Source organism: Heteronotia binoei, chromosome 8 (assembly GCF_032191835.1).
Source record: "Heteronotia binoei isolate CCM8104 ecotype False Entrance Well chromosome 8, APGP_CSIRO_Hbin_v1, whole genome shotgun sequence".
NCBI classification, from domain to species: domain Eukaryota; kingdom Metazoa; phylum Chordata; class Lepidosauria; order Squamata; family Gekkonidae; genus Heteronotia; species Heteronotia binoei.
Window position 1 is genome coordinate 11,797,175 of NC_083230.1, and position 24,374 is coordinate 11,821,548.

General features: G+C 46.3%; 1 protein-coding gene and 1 non-coding gene across 4 annotated transcripts in view; one reads left to right on the top strand and one right to left on the bottom strand.

Moving 5' to 3' along the window:
- Window positions 1-24,374, top strand: part of GRAMD4 (GRAM domain containing 4) — a 158,449-nt gene that overhangs the window by 124,925 nt on the left and 9,150 nt on the right. For 2 of the 3 annotated variants that reach the window (XM_060244771.1, XM_060244770.1), the window contains 6 exons: window positions 62-153; window positions 1,203-1,251; window positions 6,511-6,582; window positions 7,250-7,293; window positions 7,408-7,517; window positions 16,304-16,458. In XM_060244771.1, coding sequence (XP_060100754.1) covers window positions 62-153; window positions 1,203-1,251; window positions 6,511-6,582; window positions 7,250-7,293; window positions 7,408-7,517; window positions 16,304-16,458 — 522 coding nt within the window. Of the gene's footprint in view, window positions 1-61; window positions 154-1,202; window positions 1,252-6,510; window positions 6,583-7,249; window positions 7,294-7,407; window positions 7,518-16,303; window positions 16,459-21,341; window positions 21,360-24,374 lie in introns of all 3 variants that reach the window. The other variant, XM_060244768.1, reaches the window with a different exon arrangement.
- On the bottom strand, window positions 23,527-23,593 carry TRNAL-GAG (transfer RNA leucine (anticodon GAG)). The gene has a single exon. It is a non-coding gene; the product is annotated as a tRNA-Leu (tRNA).

Consider the following 24,374-nt stretch of genomic DNA (forward strand, 5'->3'; position numbering starts at 1 on the left):
GTATGTTTATGGTATGAAAACCTAACCCTTTAATTTTTAATGTGTCTTTTTAAATCTGTAGATCTACATGAATGCTGTATGGCATGGCTGGGCCATTCCTATGTTCTTATTTTTAGCAATTTTGAGGTTATCCCTAAATTACCTCATAGCCAGGTAATCTCTTTGCGTTGTATTTTATTGATGTTTATAATTAGCTATTACATAGGCGCACTTGTGTTGCACTAAAGGTAGATTCCTTGTTCTGCTCTTCCAGCCAAAGGGTTTTTTAAAAAAAAAAAACCCTGTAAAAGTAAAACTCTTTAGAATATTATCTAGAAATTAAGAGGCACTTGGCTCACCAAGTAGCATAACACCAAGGTGTGTGGTTTGGGCCCTAGCTGTGATCCAGTATATCTTATTCTTATCTAATTTAATCAAAAATGTAATCATTGGAGTCCACTCTTTACTTGTCATTGCCGTTAGCATTTTGCAAGCATCCTTTCTAATGGAAAAGTCATTTCAGTTCTGACCGTTTTTGTTATGGTGAAATCACTGCTTTCCACATGGAAAGCGATAGTCTGAATATTAGTGTGTCTTCTGGACATGCTAAGTTGATTGTAAAGTTCTCTTGACTCTGTCCACTGAATGTGATGGGCCTGTGTGTGCTGTACAATTATACCAACCCTTGCCTTTATCTTATTCTTAGAAATCAAATTTTGTCAGCAGGAGTTGCTGGCTCCAAGCTAGCTTCATTCACTTACTCCAGGCCTGATATTTATTCGATCAAGGCAATGCCATTTGTGTGATAAAAAGCTGTACCATGATAAAAGGCCTTAATTATAACGATTCAGGCAGCAGTCTGCATAGAACAAATGTTGTTGGTGTAAAAACATTGTGATGCCATAGTTATAGTTTATTGTCTGGAAAGGGATTGATGAAGATGAAATGTGTGATTTGCGCTGTTGTTGTAGTGTTTCCTTGGTCAAGATTACATACAATTTTTTTACAAAACTTGTGATTTGCTCCAGCCTTTTGAATATCCAGGACTGTATGGTTCCATAAGGTGGGCTGACTTTGAAACTGTAGCTGACTTGGGGTGGGGAATACAAAAATAGACTGCAAAGATGTTTCCTACCCACACAAGATGCTTTTTAAAAGTATTGCTCATTACCCATTCTCAAGAAGCCATATGGAAAAGTTTAAAAGTTTCTTTTTTTTTTTAGGGGGTGGAGAATACAGTGGAGTATTGTGCCTGAAGTTTCTGAACCCATTGTAAGTTAAAATATTTTAAGTTAACTTGGAGAATGTTTGATAAGAGCTTGAAACCAAGTGTTAATGGTGTGGATTTTCCTCTCTCTAATCAACTTGTCTGCTTTATGTGATCACATTTTTTTTAAAAAATACTTTCAGGCTTTTTATTGAAAACCTCAATTTTGCACATAATACCACTTCATAGAGGGCTTAGGTTTATTTATTTACAAATTTATTTACAAAATTTATATCTACCCAATCATGGCCATCAACGCAGCTAACAATTAAAACAGGACATTAGAAAAGTACATCTAGTTAAAACTGAAGCTGAAATACATCTATAAAACACCCAGATAGCAATTAAAACAGAAGGCAGGAGGGAGGGGTTATTGATGGAACACCAGAGAAACCAAAACAGGTCTTCACTTGTTTCCCCACAAAGGTTTTTGTTTACAGTTTGGCACCCAAACTGGAGTGGGGGTTTTGTGTGTGTGTGTTTATGCAATGTCATCTCCTGATTGTCCACTTTCCACTTCTTTGCTCCAACACTTCCCAAACCTGGCTCAATATGGTCTTTTTGGATATATCACAGTGAGAGGGCATTTGCATGTCATATCGACGAGGTGGTATGTGTTTTGGAAGTCGTGTCCACAGAGCCAGTTGGGTGTAGTGGTTAAGTGCGTGGACTCTTATCTGGGAGAGCCGGGTTTGATTCCCCACTCCTCCACTTGCACCTGCTGGAAGAGCCTTGAGTCAGCCATAGCTCTGGCAGAGGTTGTCCTTCAAAGGGCAGCTGCTGTGAGAGTCCTCTCAGCCCCACCCACCTCACAGGGTGTCTGTTGTGGGAGAGGAAGATAAAGGAGATTGTGAGCCGCTCAGAGTCTCTGAGATTCGGAGTGGAGGGCAGGTTATAAATCCAATATCATCATCATCTTCTTCTTCAGCACCATTTTCCCTTGCCCTACAATCAAATAAAAAGATAATATTTAATGTATTCTGCATTTATATGCATTCATATGACCTCTCTCTCTCTGAATACATTAAATGATATCTTTCTATGTGAGATAATGCTGCGTTTAAGGGTGGCTCATTGTAAGAATTAATAGGCATGATGTTTATTTAGGCAGACTTACATAAGAAGACAACTTTATATTGGTAACTTGCATCTAGTACTAGGAACTAAGGTTTCATTCACACATTGGAAGATACTGTGCTATTATTTAACTATTGCAGTGATTTGCAACTGGACCAACTTGTCCACACAGGAATATCCAGTTGCAAATTATTCCTGTATTGCAGTAAAAGCACAACATCCATTGATGTGTAGCTTCATCCTGAATTTAGGAATATACTGTGTTCAACCATAGTAGCTTATATAGTAGCTCTGCTCCCCCTGCTTTTAACTGTTCTCCCCGCAGGTTCCTATGAGGCTCTTTTGTCACAGCAGTGTCTTCTTGGTGGTAGCAACACATGATGGGCGTTCAAGTTGGCTGTCAAGCGGTCTTGGATTTTTCCCATAACTACCCCATCTGTTATACTAGCCTGTGACTGAAATCCTAAGAACACTGAAAAATGGGAGTTAATTCAGAGTAGACCTGCTTAGGATGAAAAAAAATCCTAAACGGGTCTAGTCTGAATTAAGACCTATTTTTTCAGTGTTCTTCCTGGAATGCTAGGAAGCTTTGCTGACATAAGCAGCACCTTATGCTTATGGAGAGCCAGTTTGGTGTAGTGGTTAAGTGTGCGGACTCTTATCTGGGAGAACCGGGTTTGATTCCCCACTAGGGATGTGCAAAAAAAAAAAATTCGGAATTACACGGATTCGGAAGTACACGGGGAAAAAAAATTCGGATTCCCCATGCACTAATGAATACCGTATTCGGAATAGCCGCATATACGGTAGATGCACGGCTATTACCGAATATACGGCCCTATTATACCCTATGGGCCATTGAAATCAATGGCAAATAGGGTATATTTGAAGCCGCATGGAGGGGAGGGGGTTTGAGATAGAGCCCCCAAATTTGCAGGGGACCTGCAGGGGACTCTCCCCTCCAAGCCCCCCAAGTCCCAAAAAGATTGGGCCAGGGGATCCCATTCCAGGGGCACCCAAAGAGGGTGCCCCTATTCCATCATTATACCCTATGGGCCATTGAAATCAATGGCAACATAGGGCATAATTAGAGGCTACTGGGGGGCAGGGGGTTTGAGGGAGAGCCCCCAAATTTGCAGGGGACCTGCAGGGGACTCTCCCCTCCAACCCCCCCAAGTCCCAAAATGATTGGGCCAGGGGGTCCCTGTCTTTGGGCTCCCCAAAAGGCCCATTGCTAACAATGATGGGGAAAGCCCAATTAGCCACTTCCTCACTGTAATTGTCGTGGGAAAAGTGGCTCTGGGGAACAGGGGGTTTTGAGGAGAGCCCACCAAACTGCTGTGCAGCTTCAGGGCACTGTCCCACACAAAACCCACAAGGCCAAAAAAAAATTGGACCAGGGGGTCCAATTCCTGGGGCACCCAAAGCCAAACCTAACCACATCAGAGAATCTCTATAGGACCCACATGCACTACATCCCTCTATCTACTCTAACCCTGCAGGGCAGGCCTGGAAGCAATATAAAACCCAGTTGTAAGTTGTAACATCACTGCCACACAAAACACAATCTGCTCAAGGTCTGCTCTGCAGACCTGGCTGCAGCAAACCCAGATGCCAGCTCTCCAGCCCTGCCCCAAACAACACGGGGAGACCTGGCCAACCACAACAAACCTACTGGTTCTGGGTCTCTCACCCAGGTGCCAGCTTCCCTGCCACAGAACACACAATCTACAGATGCCAGCTCTCCAGCCCTGCCCCAAACAACACGGGGAGAGCTGGTCAACCACAACAAACCTGCTGCTTCTGGGTCTCTCACCCAGGTGCCAGCTTCCCTGCCACAGAACACACAATCTACAGATGCCAGCTCTCCAGCCCTGCCCCAAACAACACGGGGAGAGCTGGTCAACCACAACAAACCTGCTGCTTCTGGGTCTCTCACCCAGGTGCCAGCTTCCCTGCCACAGAACACACACAACCTACTCTATAAAAACAAGAAAGTGACCCAGCCCACACACACCCTCACCAACCCCCACACCAACCAGAGGCAATTTAAAAAACCAAAACAAAACCAGCAGAATCACAAAAGGCCAAGTGTTAAAAAAGTGGCCTTTTCACCAACAAGAAAATTAGGCCAAACAGCACCCCCCCCCCCCAATAACCTGAAGATAAAAGTAACACAGCAGCAAAACAACACAGCAGCAACAAATCAAACAATGAAACAGTAAAAAACTCAACTTTTAATAATACAGGAACTCCCCCCCCCCCAAAAAAAAAAAAACCCTTCACCCTAACCGCAAGAAATCCAAGCCACCCAAATCAGGAGAAGTAAAAGGGCACTGCACTTTAAAAAGTCCTCTCACTAAATTAAGATATGGGCAAATTAGCAAAAAACCCCCACCCCAGGCCCACACCCCCAGCAGAACCTAACCCCCAACCCCAAATAGGCTACTCACCCACCCAAATCTGAACAAGTAAAGGGACTCTAGTCCTTTTACCAACAAAAACTAAAACAAGAACCCCAAAACTCTTACCTTGTCTTCTCTGAGTCCAGGGAGGTCTCTGGTAAGGCAGTGAGACAGCAGCAGGCAGGAGCTAAAGCCAAAGGCAGCAGCACACAGCACAATCTCTCTCACACCAACTCACACCACATACACCAACACAGCAATGCAGGAAGACTCCTTAAAAAGGTTCTCTGGCCCTACAGAGAGCAATTTCAAAAAATAGCACTGCTCTCTCTGATTGGCCAGAGAACATTGCTTACTTGGATACCCAAGTAAGCAAAAGATCAAAATAACAATGTAGCTGATGGCTGGGCCATCAGCTACACAGTACACAACAACAGCCCTGCAAAGCATGCATTTACAATGCATTTTGCAAATGCATGCTTTGGATTGGCTGCTGGGGCTCCTCTTCCCCCTCCCCCCCTCCCTGTTCGCCACTAAAGGCGCCAAAGAAAGCAGCTCCTTTGAAGCTCCAGAAGCTAATTGCCGCCTTTTGAATTGACAGCCGCGTGTGCTGCTTACGAATAGCTATTCGTAAATACACAGCGAGTCTATTCGGCTGCTGTATAATGGGCTCTTATGGAAGTCGGCTGCAGGCTATTCCGTATGCGGCCGAATCAACACTGATTCGGCTGTAAATACAGCTTGGCCGAACCGAATGCACATCCCTATTCCCCACTCCTCCACTTGCACCTGCTAGCATGGCCTTGGGTCAGCCATAGCTCTGGCAGAGGTTGTCCTTGAAAGGGCAGCTGCTGGGAGAGTCCTCTCAGCCCCACCCACCTCACAGGGTGTCTGTTGTGGGGGAGGAAGGGAAAGGAGATTGTGAGCCTCTCTGAGACTCTTCGGAGTGGAGGGCGGGATATAAATCCAATATCTTCATCTACTTCACAGGGTGTCTGTTGTGGGGGAGGAAGGGAAAGGAGATTGTGAGCCGCTCTGAGACTCTTCGGAGTGGAGGGCGGGATATAAATCCAATATCTTAATCTACCTCACAGGGTGTCTGTTGTGGGGGAGGAAGGTAAAGGAGATTATGAGCCGCTCTGAGACTCTTCGGAGTGGAGGGCGGGATATAAATCCAATATCTTCATCTACCTCACAGGGTGTCTGTTGTGGGGGAGGAAGGTAAAGGAGATTGTGAGCCGCTCTGAGACTCTTCAGAGTGGAGGGCGGGATATAAATCCAATATCTTCTTCTTCTTCTTAGCCTTCCAGGAAGAACACAGAAAAACTGAACTTTTTATGGTGAACCTTTCGTGCAGCTCACCAAATGTTGCAGGCTGTTCTGTCTGAGTTGATTCTTTTATGGCATCTGTTGTTAGGGTTTGTAGAGTCTTTCGGGCTCAAGTGCCATGTTCTACTGGAGAAAGTTTTCCTTCCAGACGTTTCGTTCTCAGCTGCGGAGAACATCCTCAGTGGCGTTGCAGCCGGAGCAGGCGCTCTGACCTTCTTGGCTGCTGTGCATTGTGTTGTGTTTGTCTGTCCTATGATGCTTCTGTTACTTTGGTTGTTGTGACAGAGTATTATGGATTGGTATTTGATGTATGCATTTTAGCTTTTGTCAACAATCTTGAGCTCCCAGCGACAACCGAGGTGGAGTGTGAGCTTTTTTTAAAAAAAGAAATAAAATGTACAGCAAATGTCTAAATCTGAAAAGCTCGATTTCTGGCATTTTGTCTTGTGACAGGAACCTCCAAAAGAAGACCTTACAGTGTCAGAAAAGTTCCAGCTAGTTCTGGATGTGGCACAGAAAGCACAGGTATGGTATTGGATCGGATGTTTTCCACATCAAAAAATATAGCAGTCAGGGGTTTTTCCCTCCGGCTTAAATCCACAGCCATATAAATAAATCAAATTTTGTTTTCTCAAAGGTTGAGTCCAGGCAATAACATTCCTGATTTCCTAGCCATGGTCTGAGACAAGGGTGGCCACCGGTAGCTCTCCAGATGTTTTTTTTGCCTACAACTCCCATTAGCCCCAGCCATTGGCCATGCTGGCTAGGGCTGATGGGAATTGTAGGCAAAAAAACATCTGGAGAGCTACCGTTGGCCACCCCTGGTCTAAGATTTTGGGAGTATGCTGCAGGGTCACATGTTCCATAATTAGAATTAAGATTCTTTTCTGCTCTGCAGTGGTCAAGTTACTGACAGAACTCGGACTGTCAATTGTAGAGTGTCTCTGTAGCCAAAGGTCTCTGGTTCATTCGCAACATCTCCAGGTAAAAGGATCAGGTATTAGGTCATATAAACGATTTCTGCTTGGAGTAGACCAGACCGCTTTTGGTCCACCTATGATCTCATGCAGTATAATTCAGCTTCAGGTGCATGAAAATTTCAGTGGTGATTTAATAAGTAGGAACCCTATTCCATTTAGATCACATAGAAGCAAAGTATCTATATTTCAAGTTTATTCTTTCTCATTTTCAGAACTTGTTTGGCAAAATGTCAGACATACTGGAAAAAATTAAAAAGTAAGTATATGTTTGCGTATTCTCTGCCTAGCAAGGACCATTTTAGAACACTTGAATTCACAGAATATTAAATGCTCTATAATTTTTAACTGCTTCTTTGTTTCCCCCCCTCAGCTTGTTTATGTGGGTCCAGCCAGAAACAACGCAGAAGTTGTATATTGCCTTGTGGGCAGCTTTTATTGCCTCCTGCTGTATTCCGTACAGGATAATTGGGCTTTCAATGGGTAACTCTGTTGTTCTTATTAAGCTTATTATTCATGTTTCAAATGTTAGAATTGCAGATCTTGCTTGACAAAGATTGATGTTTAGTTAGAACAGTTCCCCTTGACTGAGCAAACTGTTGCCCAATGATAGTATATGGCGAGAAAGGGTTATAATGCTATCTATGGACTGTGTCTACACCAGTTCTACTCTCTGTACATTTTTCTGTCCCACTGAAGCCTCCCTGATTCAGAAGAGATGTGAAGCCTGATGTTAAAGATGTATGTATGGTTACTGCAAGCACAAGTTCTCCCTTTCCATCAACTAAGCCATTCTTTGTTTTAGAGGTATAAAAGGGTTTGTGTTTTTTTTAAGAAAGTGAAGGATGGGAATATGCAGATGTCTGTCTCTTTCAAAAAGCATGGCAGCCATGTAAAACTACCCACCTCCTCACAAATAATGCAAAACAATAGAGGAAAATAATAGAATGGGAAGGACAAGAGATCTCTTCAAGAAAACTGGAGAAATCAGGGGAAAGTTTCGTGCAAAGATGGCCATGATAAAGGACAAAAATGGTAGGGACCTAACAGAAGCAGAAGAGATCAGGAAGAGGTGGCAAGGATCCAGATATCAGAGGCTGCTGGTTCCTACTCCAAGGACTGGTAAAGAAACAGCTTCAAAGACAGCAGAGCAAAGGACTTAGAAGCTGAAATAAAATAAATCAACTCTAGTTCCTTAAACCTATTCTTCACCTCCATTGTATATTCATAAAAGATGTGATCAAGGTCAAACCTGAATGGCCTAATGGCTTCCCCAGTTTTCTTCAATTTAAGCCTGAATTTTGCAATGAGTAGCTCATGATCTGAGCCGCAGCCAGCTCCAGTCTTGTTTTTTCTGACTGTAAGGAGCTTCTCCATCTTTGACTGCAGAGTATATAATCAATCTGATTTCAAAGTTGCCCATTAGGTGATGTCCACGTGTAGAATCACCTTTTAGGTTGTTGGAAGATGGCGTTTGCTATGACCAGCTTGTTCTCTTGACAAAACTCTTATTAGCCTTTGCCCGGCTTCATTTTGTTCTCCAAGGACAAACTTGTCAGTTGTTCCGATTACCTTTTGACTTCCTACTTTGGCATTCCAGTCCCCTGTGATGAGGAGGACATCTTTTGTTGGTGTTAATTCTAGAAGGTGTTGTAGATCTTCATAGAACTGCTCCACTTCAGCCTCTTCTGCATCAGTGGTTGGGGCATGGATTACTGTGATATTGAATGGTTTGCCTTGGATACGGACCGAGATCATTCTGTCATTTTTGAGATTGTATTCCTTCCTCTCTCTTGCTAACTGTAAAGGCCACACCATTTCTTCTACGGGACTCTTGCCCACAATAATAGATGTAGTGATCCTCTGAGTTAAATTCACCCATTTCCATCCATTTTAGTTCACTGATTCCCAAGATGTCAGTGTTCAGTCTTGCCATCTCTTGTTTGACTACATCCAGCTTACCTTGATTCATTGATCTTACATTCCACATTCCAATGCAGTATTGTTCTTTGCAGCATTGGACTTTCCTTTCACCATCAGACACATCCACAGCTGAGCATCCTTTCACCTTTGACCTAGCTGCTTAACTCTTTCTGTGGTTACTTGGACTTGCCCTCTGCTCTTCCCAAGTAGCATATTGGGCACCTTCTGACCTGAGGGGCTCATCTTCCAGCGCCATATCTTTCAGCCTTTTGTTACTGTCCATGGAGTTTTCCTGGCAAGGATACTGGAGTGGTTTGCTATTTCCTTCTCTATTGGATCACATTTTGTCTGGGATCTCAGGTGTGGCCTGTCCATCTTGGCTGGCCCTGCATGGCATAGCCCACAGCTTCACTGAACCGCACAAGCCCTCTTGCCACGTCAAGGTAGCAATCTAATGGGAGAGTAGGGAGAGCCATAAACTGCCAGAACCAAGGTTGGTTGCCTTTTCCTGACAGAATCAGCTTGGCTGGCTAGCAACAGCCACTCAGGTGGGAGAGAGGAGTGGAGTCATCCAATGAGTTCTCCCTCAGAGGCCAAAATAGGACTTGAAAGGACCTCCCTTCGACTTCTACTGAGAGAACCAAGCTTGGTTGCTTTTTACTGAGAGAAACAAAGTTAGTTGCCTAGCATCAGCCACTGCCTAGCAGTTTCCCCAGAAGGCCAATCCTCATCTGTCCTGGGGCCAGCAGTGGGTGAGGGAGAGCAGAATTAACCAGTTTGACACAAGAGTAGTTGATTGATGGTTTGCCTGGTCAAAGGCTGATGCACCACAGTCCCACCTAATGAGGGAACTTGGGTTTACCAAGACAAAAGATATATGAATATACATACATGTATGCATATATATATATATATATATATATATATATATATATATATATATATATATATTCCTCTTTAGTATATGTGTATACTATGTATATATGTATCTTTTTTGCAAAGGGCTCATTTTGAAGAGGTTTCTTTTACTTTTTACCCATACAGTATTGAAGTGTGTGTGTGCACAATAAAGTAGGAGAAACACTTTCAGAATTAATCTCTTGTGTACTAGGAACTTTGTGCTTTTAGTTTTTAAAATTTTCAAGAAACAAAAAGCAGATTAGGATGATGCTAAAAGCCTTGGAAGGCAAGTAAATCTCCACCCAGTGCAAAAAGACAACAAATCTGGTGCTAGGCAGGTAGCCAAGAGAAGAACATTCCAGAACTGGCATACTATATCTGAGAAGGCCTTGTTGCCTCACCACATCTCTGAAAAAGGAGGATCAGTTGTGCAGGTGACAGACAAACAGGAACAGAAGGAAGAAGATTATTCTTTAAATACCCTGGTCCAAATCTCTAACTGTGTAATCAATATTCCAATTTTATCATTCAGGAATTTAAAGGAAAACATAAAACTATATAAACAAGGGTGGTCTCTTCTGTGCTTCCTACTCCCAGTATAGGGTTGCCAAGTCCAATTCAAGAAATATCTGGGGACTTTGGAGGTGGAGCCAGGAGACTTTGGGGGTGGAGCCAGGAGACATTAGTGGTGGAGCCAAGATCATGCATAACTGATCTCCAAGGGAGTTCTGGCCATCACGTTTAAAGGGACCGCACACCTTTTCAATTCCTTCCTTCCATAGGAAATAATGAAGGATAGGGGCACCTTCTTTTGGGGCTCATAGAATTGGACCCCCTGGTCCAATCTTTTTGAAACTTGGGAGATATTTTGGGGAGAGGCACTAGATGCTATACGGAAAATTTGGTGCCTCTACCCCAAAAAACAGCTTCCCCAGAGCCGCAGATACTCACGGATCAATTCTCCATGATTTTCTATGGGAATAAATCTCCATAGGGAATAACAGAGTTCCCAGCAGACATTTCCCTCCCCTCCCCCCGCTTTCTGATGACCCTGAAGCAGGGGGAGGGCCTCCAAACCGGGGGATCCCCTGCCCCCACCTGGGGATTGGCAACCATATCCCAGTATCACAGATTTTGTTGTAGCAGGCTGGGAATGAACTCTCCCTGGGAGATTCTTCTGAGATCCATCAGGCTTTGCCAGTAAAGAGTTCTTTAGAATCTACCAGGAAACCCCATATTTGGATATAATCATAGAAATTACTCTTGTGGGGAAAAAATCCTTTAAAATTATTTGTATATTTAAAACATTCCTATCCTACTTTGTCTTCTTGAACTCAAGCCAGCTAACAACATAGCAAATGGGCTGCAAGGACACAAATTACTATATTGCCCAATTAAGAAAATGAAAACAGATTAAAACACAGACTTGACACTCAAACTGATAGATTCAAATACGCAATTGACACAGGATTAACAGAAGCAGAATGACAATAGCCAGACCTCTTGAAACAATTTATTCTCCATTAAATGCTGCCTGAAATAAAGACTGCCTTACAGTCCTTCCCAGATGTGGTGGATGAATTAACTCTATGCACATGCTCTGGCATGCCGTTTCAAAAAACAGAGCCCACCATGGAAAAGGCCTGTAATCTTACTGCAGCCAAATGGATAGCACTAAGAAAGGACTCCTAAAGGAGGAGGCTGTCTAAAGCATGTATCTAGCACAGGGGCATATGCGGGGAAATATTATTTCAGAAGTATGAGGGTCTTAGGCTGGAAGGGGTTTAAAAATAACAGCTGACACTTTGAACTGGGCGTGGACACTTTGAACAGGTAGCTGGTGCAGCTGATCCAGCACTGGCATTTGTGTCCGTGTGACTGATCCCAGAGTGGAACCTGGATGCTGCATTTTGTGCAAACCGGAGTTTTTAAAATATGAATTGGTGCAACACACTGTGGTGTTTCCCACAGGAGTAAAGGCTTGTGTAATTTCTCCATTGCTATTGCAGCTGTTAATATAGCACAGCAGTGACAGGGCTGCCACACAGGGTTTCCCTGGTATTTTTTTTAAATTGCCAATTTAATAGTAATATACCATTAGACAAATATATATATCAATCAGGTTCTCTGAGTTCCCGTGTTTCATTTAAGAAAGCAAATGTCTAATCCATATTGTTGTGGAGATATAAGAAGAAGAAGAAGATATTGGATTTATATCCCGCCCTCCACTCCAAAGAGTCTCTGAGCGGCTCACAATCTCCTTTACCTCCCCCCCCCGCCACAACAGACACCCTGTGAGGTAGATGAAGATATTGGATTTATATCCCGCCCTCCACTCCGAAGAGTCTCAGAGCGGCTCACAATCTCCTTTACCTTCCTCCCCCACAACAGACACCCTGTGAGGTAGATGAAGATATTGGATTTATATCCCGCCCTCCACTCCAAAGAGTCTCTGAGCGGCTCACAATCTCCTTTACCTCCCCCCCCCCCGACAACAGACACCCTGTGAGGTAGATGAAGATATTGGATTTATATCCCGCCCTCCACTCCGAAGAGTCTCAGAGCGGCTCACAATCTCCTTTCCCTTCCTCCCCCACAACAGACACCCTGTGAGGTGGGTGGGGCTGGAGAGGGCTCTCACAGCAGCTGCCCTTTCAAGGACAACCTCTGCCAGAGCTATGGCTGACCCAAGGCCATGCTAGCAGGTGCAAGTGGAGGAGTGGGGAATCAAACCTGGCTCTCCCAGATAAGAGTCTGCACACTTAACCACTACACCAAACTGGCTCTCCAGTATGCCTCCACCATCAATATCTCTACAAGGAAAGGAGATATAGGCATACTTTTTTTTTTTAAACAAAGTTGGGAACTCAAAAAGCTTGATGCAGATTTTGATATCACAGTATATCAATATAACACTATTAAATTGGTGATTTAAAAAAAAAACTTTTTGAAGTACATAAAGGAAATGACTGCTGTGGGGGAAATGTAGGGCTGCCAATCCCCAGGTGGGGGCAGGGGATCCCTCAGTTTGGAGGCCCTCCCCCCACTTCATGGTAATCAGAAAGCAGGGGGAGGGGAGGGGAATGTCTTCTGGGTACTCATGATTCCCTATGGAGACTTAGTCCCATCGAAAATAATGGAGAATTTATCCATGGTTATCTGGGGCTCTGGGGGCCCTGTTTTTTGAGGTAGAGGCACCACATTTTCTGTATAGTATCTGGTGGCTCTCCCCAAAATACTCCCTAAGTTTCAAAAAGATTGGACCAGGGGGTCCAATTCTATGAGCCCCCAAAGAAGGTGCCCCTATCCTTCATTATTTCCTATGGAAGGAAGGCATTTAAAAGACGTGCGGTCCCTTGAAATGTGATGGCCAAAACCTCCTTTGGAGTTCAGTTATGCTTGTCACGATCTTGCTCCTGCTCCACCCCAATGTCTCCTGGCTCCGCCCCCAAAGTCTCCTGGCTCCACCTGCAAAGTCCCCAGATATTTCTTGAATTGGACTTGGCAACCCTAGGGAAATGGCTACTATATGGGCAATACCAGGAAAATCTGAACTTTTCCATCCACACCAGAGTCGCCCAGCTTTCCTGTGATCCTTCCCAAACTTCAGAGCAAAACAGATTTGAGAAAGAAGACAAAATCCAGGGAAATGCTGGGAAGGACCTTGATGCACCATGATGTTGTGGAGAAGCAGGGGGAAATCCTGCTTCCCACAACAATGAACTCGGGGCAGATAAACAGCCACAAAACTCATGAGGGTGATTGTTTTGCTTGTAGGCTATTTAGTTGGACTACTGAATCATTCATTTGATGGCAGAGCAGGTTCAGGAATACTGTTGTTGTTATTATTAACAATCCCCGGGCCAAAGGAGGCCCGCCTGAAGTCAACCAGGGATAGGGCCTTTTCAATTACAGCCCCTGGATGGTGGAACCAGCTACCGGAAGAGGTGAGGGCCTTGCGGAACCTAGGGCAGTTCCGCAAGGCCTGTAAGACGGTCCTCTTCCGGCTGGCATTTAACTGATTGGGATTTAAAAACTGTGAAGGAAGGTTGTAAGAAGAGCACCAAACTGATTGACTGTTTCTCTGTGTCACTGTTTTAATTTCTGTAAATTATTTAATGTATTTTACTATTTATTAAGCCGATTGTTGAATTTTATGTTTTGAGCCCGCCTTGGTGGGGAGGGCGGGATAGAAATAGAATAAATTAATTAATTAATACTGCTTTGTTCTGTGGTTGGGACCCAAAGTACCTTTTTGGTCAGTCTTACTCCACTCTGTCCTCACAACAATTTTGTGAGGTAGGTAAGGCTGAGAAATAGTCGTGGGCCCTAGGCCATCTGAAGTCCTTCAGTGGCAGAGCACGGATTTGAACGGGTCCTACTCCAGCACTCTTAACCAGGGATTTTTTTTTTAGCAGGAACGCACAGGAATGCAGTTCCGACAGGCTTTTTGTCAGGGGGTGTGGCTAGGCTTCGCAATCCCCAGGTCCCAGAGGGGGATCCCCCGGTTTTACAGGCTTCCCCCCTCCCCCAGTCAGCTGGCCGGCGGGGGAAGCCCCGCCCCCACAGCTATCATGCACCTCCATGAACGATTCCCATAGGGAATGATGGGGAATTGATCCACGGGTATCAGGGGCTCTGGGGGGGCTGGTTTTTGAGATAGAGGCACCAAATTTTCAGTATAGCATCTAGTGCCTCTCCGCAAAATACCCCCCAAGTTTCAAAAAGATTGGGGTCCAATTCTGTGAGCCCCAAAAGAAGGTGCCCCTAGCCTTCATTATTTCCTATGGAAGGAAGGCATTTAAAAAGGTGTGCAGTCCCTTTAAATGTGATGGCCAGAACTCCCTTGGGAGTTCAATGATGCTTGTCACACCCTTGTTCCTGGCTCCACCCCCAAAGTCTCCTGGCTCCACCCCCAAAGTCCCCAGATATTTCATGAATTGGACTTGGCAACCCTAGGTGTGGCCTAATGTGCAAATGGTTTCCTGCTGGGCTTTTTCTAAAAAAAAAAAAAACCCTGGCCACACCAGCCTTCAAATAGTAGGTGAAGGAGTGATTTGCAGTGGAGAAATGGTAGGCAGAAGGAGAGCTCTCACCGTGGCACTCGCCCCCCCCCCCCCAAGCTGCGATTTGTTTTGCCCTCTGTAGAGGGACAGCAGCTGCAGGAAGATTGTGTAGGAAGATTATGTGAGTGGGCTTAAATACCGCCTGTTTCCCTGGCTTTTAAACCACTCCCCTTAACAGCTGCTTTACAGAAGTCCACCAATTTGGTATCCCAGATCAGTGTGTGCTGATGGCTTTGTGACTCCAGCTTTAGTGGAAGGCTTAAAATCAAATGGTCCTGACCTGAATAGCCCGGGTTAGCTAGATCTCTTGGAAGCTAACCAGGGTTGGTCCTGGCTAGTATTTGAATGGGAAACCAGCAAGGAATGCCAAGGTCATGACACAGAGGCTAGCAACGACAAACCACTTCTGAACACCTCTTGCCTTGAAAACCCTACAGGATCCCCATATTTGTGAATTTCTTGCAATGGGCAGGGGGTCGGACTAGGTGACCCTGGGAGTCCATTCCAGCGCTGTGATTCTATCTTAAGTCAGCTGCGACTTGATGGCACTTTCCTCCACCAAAATCAGACGAGCAACGGTTGCTTCCAAACAGGTGTTTTGCTCTGGTTTGGCATCCAATTCATATGGACATGGACATATGAAGCTGCCTTATACTGAATCAGACCCTTGATCCATCAAAGTCAGTATTGTCTACTCAGACTGGCAGCGGCTCTCCAGGGTCTCAAGCTGAGGTTTTTCACACCTCTTTGCCTGGACCCTTTTTTGGAGATGCCAGGGATTGAACCTGGGACTTTCTGCTTACCAAGCAGATGCTCTACCACTGAGCCACCGTCCCTCCCCTAATTCAGAATGAGTTCCCCCCCCAGTATCCACATGATGTTTTCCCCAATTGTCTCATGTGATCCCTTGAGAAAGATCCCTTGAGAAAGATCCAAGTCAAAGCACGTTTACATTCAGTGTGCACAAGGCAGCGCGTGTTTTTTATATGTCCTGTCCACATCGGCATCATTTTCCTCATCTCCACTCCATGTGGTTGCCAGTCCCCCCCCCCCCCAACTTTTTTGGATTGTAAAAATGGCAATTGCTGTAGCATCATCCTATATTTCCATTTTTTAAAAAAACCAAATTCTAAAGTCCTCTGTGAGGGGGTGGCAGTCCTGGTGGGCAGAGGCAAGGAAAATGCAGCGAAATGCACCAAAGGGACACTTTGTTGTCGGTATGAACACCCTTGCATTTGCACCAGCCGTGGGAGCTGCTGGAAGAATCATTGCCACCTGGATGCAAGCTGTAAATTAGAGAATGATAGGGTGGTACGTGTAGCGAAATTTTCGTCGTGTTGGTGTTGGGCTGATAGCAGTTTTGTCTTTCCAATTATATAGGACTTTATGCAGGAATCAAATTTTTTCTTATTGATTTCGTCTTCAAGCGGTGCCCACGATTGCGAGCGAAGTATGATACTCCTTATATCATTTGGATAAATTTGCCCACAGATCCTCAGCTCAAAGAGAGGACTAATGCAACAGTGTCAAGAAGGGTAAATAGCGTTTTATCTTATTTTGCGATGGTGAATTATCTTTCTCGTTGCTTCAGTGACTAGAGCACATGGAAGGGAGGGGGAGTTGTTAAAACTCCGGATTAAAAAGGTAAACCCTGTGCGAGCACCGGGTCATTTCCAACCCGTGGGGTGACGTCACATCAGGACATCAGATATGTGCATTCTGGTCGAGTCTGATGGTTTCAGCCCCACCCATTAATTCAGACCTGCGGAACTCACATCTCTCCGTGGCTGGATTCAGACAGCCACTTTGAGCCAACGTAGTCACTTCCCCAAGGCAGATTTAAAAGTCAAGGTCAGCTGGACACAGCTGCTGCCTATTCTGCTCTCGCACTCACCCTGTCCTCCAACGTCTCTGAGATGGATGGATCAAATAGGGAAGTGGTAGAAAAAAATCTTCTGCCACACTTCCTCCTGCATTTCCTGGTGTCTGACCGCAGGAGCATGCAAGGGAGGCGGATTGATTGTGTGAAAACGCCAGTCTGCTCTAGGTGCTCGCCAGCAATGTTCCCTCTAAGCTGTGGAGTCTTGTGAGCAAAAATTCTACTTGGTGAGCTACGGGCATTAAAGTTGCGAGTGAGCAATCTGGCGGCTGCATAAATTTGCTCGCTCTGGGGCCCTCCTTCCTGAGCGGAGACAGAAATGTGTTTGCCAGAGGCTAAAAAACTGTGAGCTAGCTCACACTAACGCAGGTTAGGGGGGGAGGGGACGCTGCTCATCAGTATTCTTTTTTAAAAAGAATCACTGCCATGGAGTGCACGAGTACATGGCTACTAAAAATGTAAGGGGGAAAAAAAGAAACCCAAACTGCGCTAAGGGGATGGCGCGCCACAACTGAGTGAAAGCACCAGAGTGCCCCCATACAATATATGGGCACCTCGCATGGGAGTATATAAATGGGATTTGTCCACTCCATATTGGGGTGGTGTAATTTGGGATGCCTCCCACGTGCATGGAACGTCATGTCTGTAACCAGCCCGTGAAACCCCGAGTGCAAGTAGTTTCAGTGGTCTTGCAAATCTGTAACTTGTAGGGTAGGAGGCTGTTAAACGGAACAATTCCCCCCCCCTCCCCGCTGCCCAAGAATCTATGATTGTGTGGTGGATGCTGTCCCCATCCTATGACTCCACTGAGCCACATTTATTTATTGAAATGTTTATACCCCACCTTTCCTTTCTGCTCAAGTTTGAAGCCTTCCTCCAATCTAAGCAACCTTCCATCGGAGGAGGAGCCAGTTTGGTGTAGTGGTTAAGTGTGCAGACTCTTATCTGGGAGAACCAGGTTTGATTCCCCACTCCTCCACTTGTACCTGCTGGAATAGCCTTGGGTCAGCCATAGCTCTGGCAGAGGTTGTCCTTGTAAGGGCAGCTGCTGTGAGAGCCCTCTCAGCCCCACCCACCTCACAGGGTGTCTGTTGTGGGGGAGGAAGGTAAAGGAGATTGTAGGCCACTCTGAGACTGTCCTTAAAAGGGCAGCTGCTGGGAGAGCCCTCTCCAGCCCCACCCACCTCACAGGGTGTCTGTTGTGGGGGAGGAAGGGAAAGGAGATTGTAGGCCACTCTGAGACTCTGTCCTTGAAAGGGCAGCTGCTGGGAGAGCCCTCTCCAGCCCCACCCACCTCACAGGGTGTCTGTTGTGGGGGAGGAAGGTAAAAGAAATTGTGAGCCGCTCTGAGACTCTTCGGAGTGGAGGGTGGGATATAAATCCAATATCTTCTTCTTCTTAAGTTGGAGGAAGATTTTTTTAGGCTGCTAAAAGCCCGTTTCATAAACTATTCAGTATGGGAGGGTTTTTCTTTTCTTTTGAATTGTTAAACGTGCTAAATCTAACAGCACCTGTTAGAAAATGTATTATGGCTGGGTACGAATCAGTGCTTGAGTTTCTGGCAGCCTAGCTCCAGCTTTTGCTGCTGGGATCCTTGCTCTCAGTTAATCCAGTCATTAACCTGAATTCATTCAGTAGCAACTAAACCATACAATGTCTACGCCGTTGATAACTATTGCTCGGTGCCTCGGTCATCGTGGCTTTTCCTGCAGATGGATGCCGTATGCCATTTATAGGAAGCACCAGTTGGCAGACATAACAGCAGGGCCGCCAAATGCTTACTCCACACCCTCCCTAGCAGGGGCAGCAAGGGGCGATAAGATGTGAGTTGCCGGGTAGAAAACAGCTACCTTTTATGCTTGCTTCTACTTGGTTTCTGAAAACTTTCCCAATAGTTAGGAATGTTGAATAAGCAGCTGAAAGTTAGGAGTTCAAATAAGCCTTCTGGGTGATGGTAAGATTTCTCTTTCTGTGTCCTGGAGTCTGTCATCAACCAAATAACTACCGTATTTTTCGGCCCATAAGACGCACTTCCCCCCCAAAAAAAAGTGGGGGGGGGGGAAGTGTGTGCGTCTTATGGAGCGAATAAGGAAAAAAAGAGTTTACCTTGGCAGGCAACGGCCGGGCCCCGCTGTTCTCGCTCTCGCCTCGCCGGCTCCCGCTGCTGGTTGCGCCGCCGGCTGGTCTGCCGCCGCCCCCTTGTCCTCCTCTACCATCGCAAAGGCGGTGAGGCAGGGAGGAGAAGCCAGGAGACGGACGAAGCGCCGGCTCCGTGGCTTCAATGTGCCGCCTCAGCACCCTCGCCCGGCCTCCGCCTCTTCCGGGGGGTGGGAAGATGAGCCGGCGGAGGCAGAGGCAGCAAAACGAGCCTCTTTAGAGGCCATGCCGCAAAGGCTCTTCCCCCTTGGCAGCGAGGGGGAAGAAAGGAGAAGCCAGGACGAAGCGCCGGCTCCGTGGCTTCTAGCGCCACCTCAGCGCCCTCGCCTGGCCTCCACCTCTTCTGGGGGGTGGGAAGATGAGCCGGCAGAGGCAGCAAAACGAGCCTCTTTGAAGGCCATGCCGCAAAGGCTCTTCCCCCTTGGCAGCGAGGGGGAAGAAAGGAGAAGCCAAGAGACGGACAAAGCGCCGGCTCCATGGCTTCTAGCGCCACCTCAGCGCTCTCGCCCGGCCTCCGCCTCTTCCGGGGGGTGGGAAGACGAGCCGGCGGAGGCAGAGGCAGCAAAACGAGCCTCTTTGGAGGCCATGCCGCAAAGGCTCTTCCTCCTTGGCAGCGAGGGGGAAGAAAGGAGAAGCCAGGAGATGGACGAAGCGCCGGCTCCATGGCTTCTAGCGCCACCTCAGCGCTCTCGCCCGGCCTCCGCCTCTTCCGGGGGGTGGGAAGACGAGCCGGCGGAGGCAGAGGCAGCAAAACGAGCCTCTTTGGAGGCCATGCCGCAAAGGCTCTTCCCCCTTGGCAGCGAGGGGGAAGAAAGGAGAATCCAGGAGATGGACGAAGCGCCGGCTCCATGGCTTCTAGCGCCACCTCAGCGCTCTCGCCCGGCCTCCGCCTCTTCTGGGGGGTGGGAAGACGAGCCGGCGGAGGCAGAGGCAGCAAAACGAGCCTCTTTGGAGGCCATGCCGCAAAGGCTCTTCCCCCTTGGCAGCGAGGGGGAAGAAAGGAGAAGCCAGGAGATGGACGAAGCGCCGGCTCCATGGCTTCTAGCGCCACCTCAGCGCCCTCGCCCAGCCTCCGCCTCTTCCGGGGGGTGGGAAGACGAGCCGGCGGAGGCAGAGGCAGCAAAACAAGCCTCTTTGGAGGCCATGCCGCAAAGGCTCTTCCCCCTTGGCAGCGAGGGGGAAGAAAGGAGAAGCCAGGAGATGGACGAAGCGCCGGCTCCATGGCTTCTAGCGCCACCTCAGCGCCCTCGCCCGGCCTCCGCTTCTTCCGGGGGGCGGGAAGACGAGCCGGCAGAGGCAGCAAAACGAGCCTCTTTGAAGGCCATGCCGCAAAGGCTCTTCCCCCTTGGCAGTGAGGGGGAAGAAAGGAGAAGCCAGGAGACGGACGAAGCGCCGGCTCCATGGCTTCTAGCGCCACCTCAGCGCCTTCGCCCGGCCTCCGCCTCTTCGGGGGCGGGAAGACGAGCCGGTGGAGGCAGAGGCAGCAAAACGAGGCAGCGAAACAAAATGAAGTGGGGGGGGGGCGTCTTATGGACCGAAAAATGCGGTATTTTATTTATTCTACCACTCCCACATTACCCTTGGATGCTAAGTAAAAGGAAAATGCATATAGAAACATCTTAAAAATGCTTCCAGAAATGCTCAAGCTGTATCTGAGGTGGATTTTTCCAGAAAACCCTTGGAACGGTCAGATGTGTAACACATGTCCTGCCTTAAAGTCACAGTTCTCTTTTTTGAGTGATGATGAGTAGTCCTCAGTCTGATGGGGAACTGATTCAGATATCCAAGGGAAAAGCCTGAAGATTAGTTCTGCTGGAATGGAACCATTTCAGAATGGAGGTATCCAGTGGGCGTATCTGAATAAAATGCAAAACATGGCTAGCCGGTGGATTGCCAAGCACCCTGGGAAGACTCTTCTGCTTGACCGTTTCTTGCTGGGCTGCTTTTCGTGATTAGGGAGCTTCCAGTGGGAAAGAGCACCCAGATGTGCCGTTTCCTACTTTGCATGTCACAACTAATTCCTGTGTTTTGCTTTGAAAAGCCCTCTCTTTCTCGGCCAGCTTTCACATTGGCCGTCTTGCACTAACTAAAGAATCAGGATCCTTTGCAAAACCAGGTCAGGTGCCAGAGATGGGAAGCCCAGGAAGCTATATGTGATTTGAATGGGTTGGCAAGGTGTGCTCTAACCATTGATGCTGTACCATTTTTTAAAAAACGTGATGCAGCTATTGTATGGTCTCTTGGTATATGGAGTAAGTTCTTACGGTTTCACTCAATTCATTTTTTTTATATATATATATATATGATACAGTAAAATAGAGTTCACTTTTTTCTTTTGTCACTGTCACATTTGTGTTTGTTTGTTTTTTCTTTTCCCGCTAGCTGTCAGGGCATGAAAAGGTACGGATCTTAGCGTGGAACACTTTCTTTCAATCTGATCATTTTGTGCTCATGATGAGCAAGTGCCTCTCTCCCTCTCTCTCTCTCTTTGGTGTGTGTGTGTTGTGTTAACTGTTAAATTTCTTTTTTTATTTATATATTTTTAAATAACTTTTGTTTTGAATGTTGTTTCTCTGAGACACTTGTTATTCCTAGTTAGACGTTTACTAGGAGTGAGGCGTTGCGTTTCCGCTCGCAGTTTAATCCTGAATTGTGTTCTGTGAAATTTGAGTATCTATTCGCAGGAATTCCTTGGTGTGCTTGGAGACTTTTTGTTTTAAATTTCAGTTCCTTTTGCCAAAAATGCTTTCTGCTTATTAACTGTGTACAGGTGTGATATAAACCTTCGTCTAAAGCCTGATCTTGCAATAGCCTAATGCAAAATCCAGCTGGCTTCTGTATCACTGTCGCAGTGTCCTGCTGAAAAAGGTTGCCATATCCTAATCCTTGGTTGTAACTTTTATTGGAAATTTTTTTAAAGCTGGATGTAGAGAGTATATGGTCCATGCAAAACTAATTTCCAATAGCCAGAGCCTTTTTTGAAGAATAAAGGCAGACGCATCAGTACTACTGATGTCCATTGATCTTATTTAAATGATCAAGTGCTTAATTGGGAATTTTTGTAACCAAAGGGTTTGATACAGACTAAATTTTCCAGTAATGGAAGACGTTAACCTTTTTCGCACACAGCTCACCTCGCAGTCACAATCCTGTTCCCTCCGCAACGTCTGTCGGATTTCCCACCATCTGCGCCGGAGTTACAGGAAGTGCTGCGGCTTTTGCGTAGCAAACGTAAACTGGGTTTTAACGGTTTACGCAAAAGCTGCGGCACTTTCTGTAACTTCGGCGCAGATGGTGGGAAATCCGACCAGACGCTGCGGAGGGAACAGGATTGTGACTGCGAGGTGAGCTGTGTGCGAAAACGGTCACTTTGTCAGCAGAACAGAACTTTTCTTCCCCCTCCAACTGCAGCCCATTGATCTATTTCAAATGTTGCTTCTAGAGGACAGGGTAGCAAAGTAGGGGCAAATTGGGGAGAACTGGCAAAAATTCTTCCATTACATTAGTCAAAGTTGAGTCTGGCTCTTTCCATTTAATGCAAAACATGAAGGGAGATTGCATAGATCACAGGAGGAAAGCTGCCATTTCTTCGAACTAAGAGATAGTAATGTACAAGACCACACCAGATAACTGTCAGACGTATGCTGTGTTTTACATTGTTAAGGCTAAGCAGATCACAGCCTGGCTGGTTCCTGGATAGCCTATGAGGATGGATGGTGGCTCAGTGGTAGAGCATCTGCTTGGGAAGCAGAAGGTCCCAGGTTCAATCCCCAGCATCTCCAACTAAAAAGGATCCAGGCAAGTAGGCGTGAAAAACCTCAGCTTGAGACCCTGGAGAGCCGCTGCCAGTCTGAGAAGACAATACTGACTTTGATGGACCCAGGGTCTGATTCAGTATAAGGCAGCTTCATATGTTCAAGTCCATGTAACCTGCTCTGTGCTTCTCAGAAGGACAGGTGGGTGTAATAAATACATGAGATTCTGCCTCCTGTACTCCAGTCTTGCAGTGTTCTTGCCAGTCAGCTGCTGCTGAAAAAAATTATGTATCATATCTATATACTATTAGCCACCCGTTGCCTCCACCTGTGGATATCTAAATCCAGACAGGGATTATGTGGAAACGAAAGTGATTTTTCTGCATACTTTGGGCACTCCCCAGGTTTGTAGAAAAACCTTAATTTTTTTTTAAAAAAAATACATGGAGTTAAATCCTTTGAAAATTAAAGTTGCTTACACAGAGAATGCATTTACTTCAGCAATCCTCAGCATATGAACATATGAAGCTGCCTTATACTGAATCTGACCCTTGGTCCATCAAAATCAGTATTGTCTTCTCAGACTGGCAGCGGCTCTCCAGGGTCTCAAGCTGAGGTTTTTCACTCCTCTTTGCCTGGACCCTTTTTTGGAGATGCCAGGGATTGAACCTGTGACCTCCTGCTTCTCAAGCAGATGCTCTACCACTGAGCCACTGTCCCTCCCTAAAGTCAGTATTGTCTTCTCAGACTGGCAGCGGCTCTCCAGGGTCTCAAGCTGAGGATTTTCACACCTATTTGCCTGGACCCTTTTTTGGAGATGCCAGGGATTGAACCTGGGACCTTCTGCTTCTCAAGCAGATGCTCTACCACTGAGCCACCGTCCCGCCCCCCAAATTTTAGACCCTGAGGCAGGGCTTGTCTGCTCGTTTCCCGAGAACTCTCCTTTCTTCTCCAATGCCACTCTAAACTCCCCAAAGCAGGACAGGGGAGCTGTGCTGGGTTCTGTGGTGGCAGCGCCTGCCAGCAGCTGTACCAACTTCAAACAAGTCAAAAAGAAAGGTGGGATCTAATTTAAATAAATGAATAAATTTTGATCAGTGGAGTGGTAGAATGGGGGTTACAATCTACCCCACTGGATAGGACTCACCGTAGGCATGAACTCTTCTGACCACCTCATGGAATATGGCTCTGGAGTATCCCTGATGCTTGTGGGAAGGACATTTCAGCTGCGGTCAGAAGGGAGAAGCTGTAATATTTCTGTGTGTGATTCTTTGTCTCTCAGCCAACATTAACCCATACACAGAATAATTAAATGGTACAGCTCTGTTGAAATCGTACTGTTTCAGACTCCGCGTAACACTTTGTTTTCGCTCTTGGCTTGTATTATTTGTTCCCATTAATGGAACGGCTTTCCCTGTTTGTTTCCAGAAGTCAGTGGTTAGTCATGTACAGCACAGCAGGACAAAATTGGAGTCTGTGTTGGGGGAGGAGCAATTTCTGCTGATTTTCTTCTCCACTCCCCCTGCGCTGTTCTTATTGGTGGTGCATGTGCAGAGTGCAAAACAGAGAACTGCTTAAAAGTAGACTCTGGGAAGAAGTTGAGCCACACACCAGCACCTAGTATAAAAGTAGTGTATTTACAAACTATATACAATGCAAC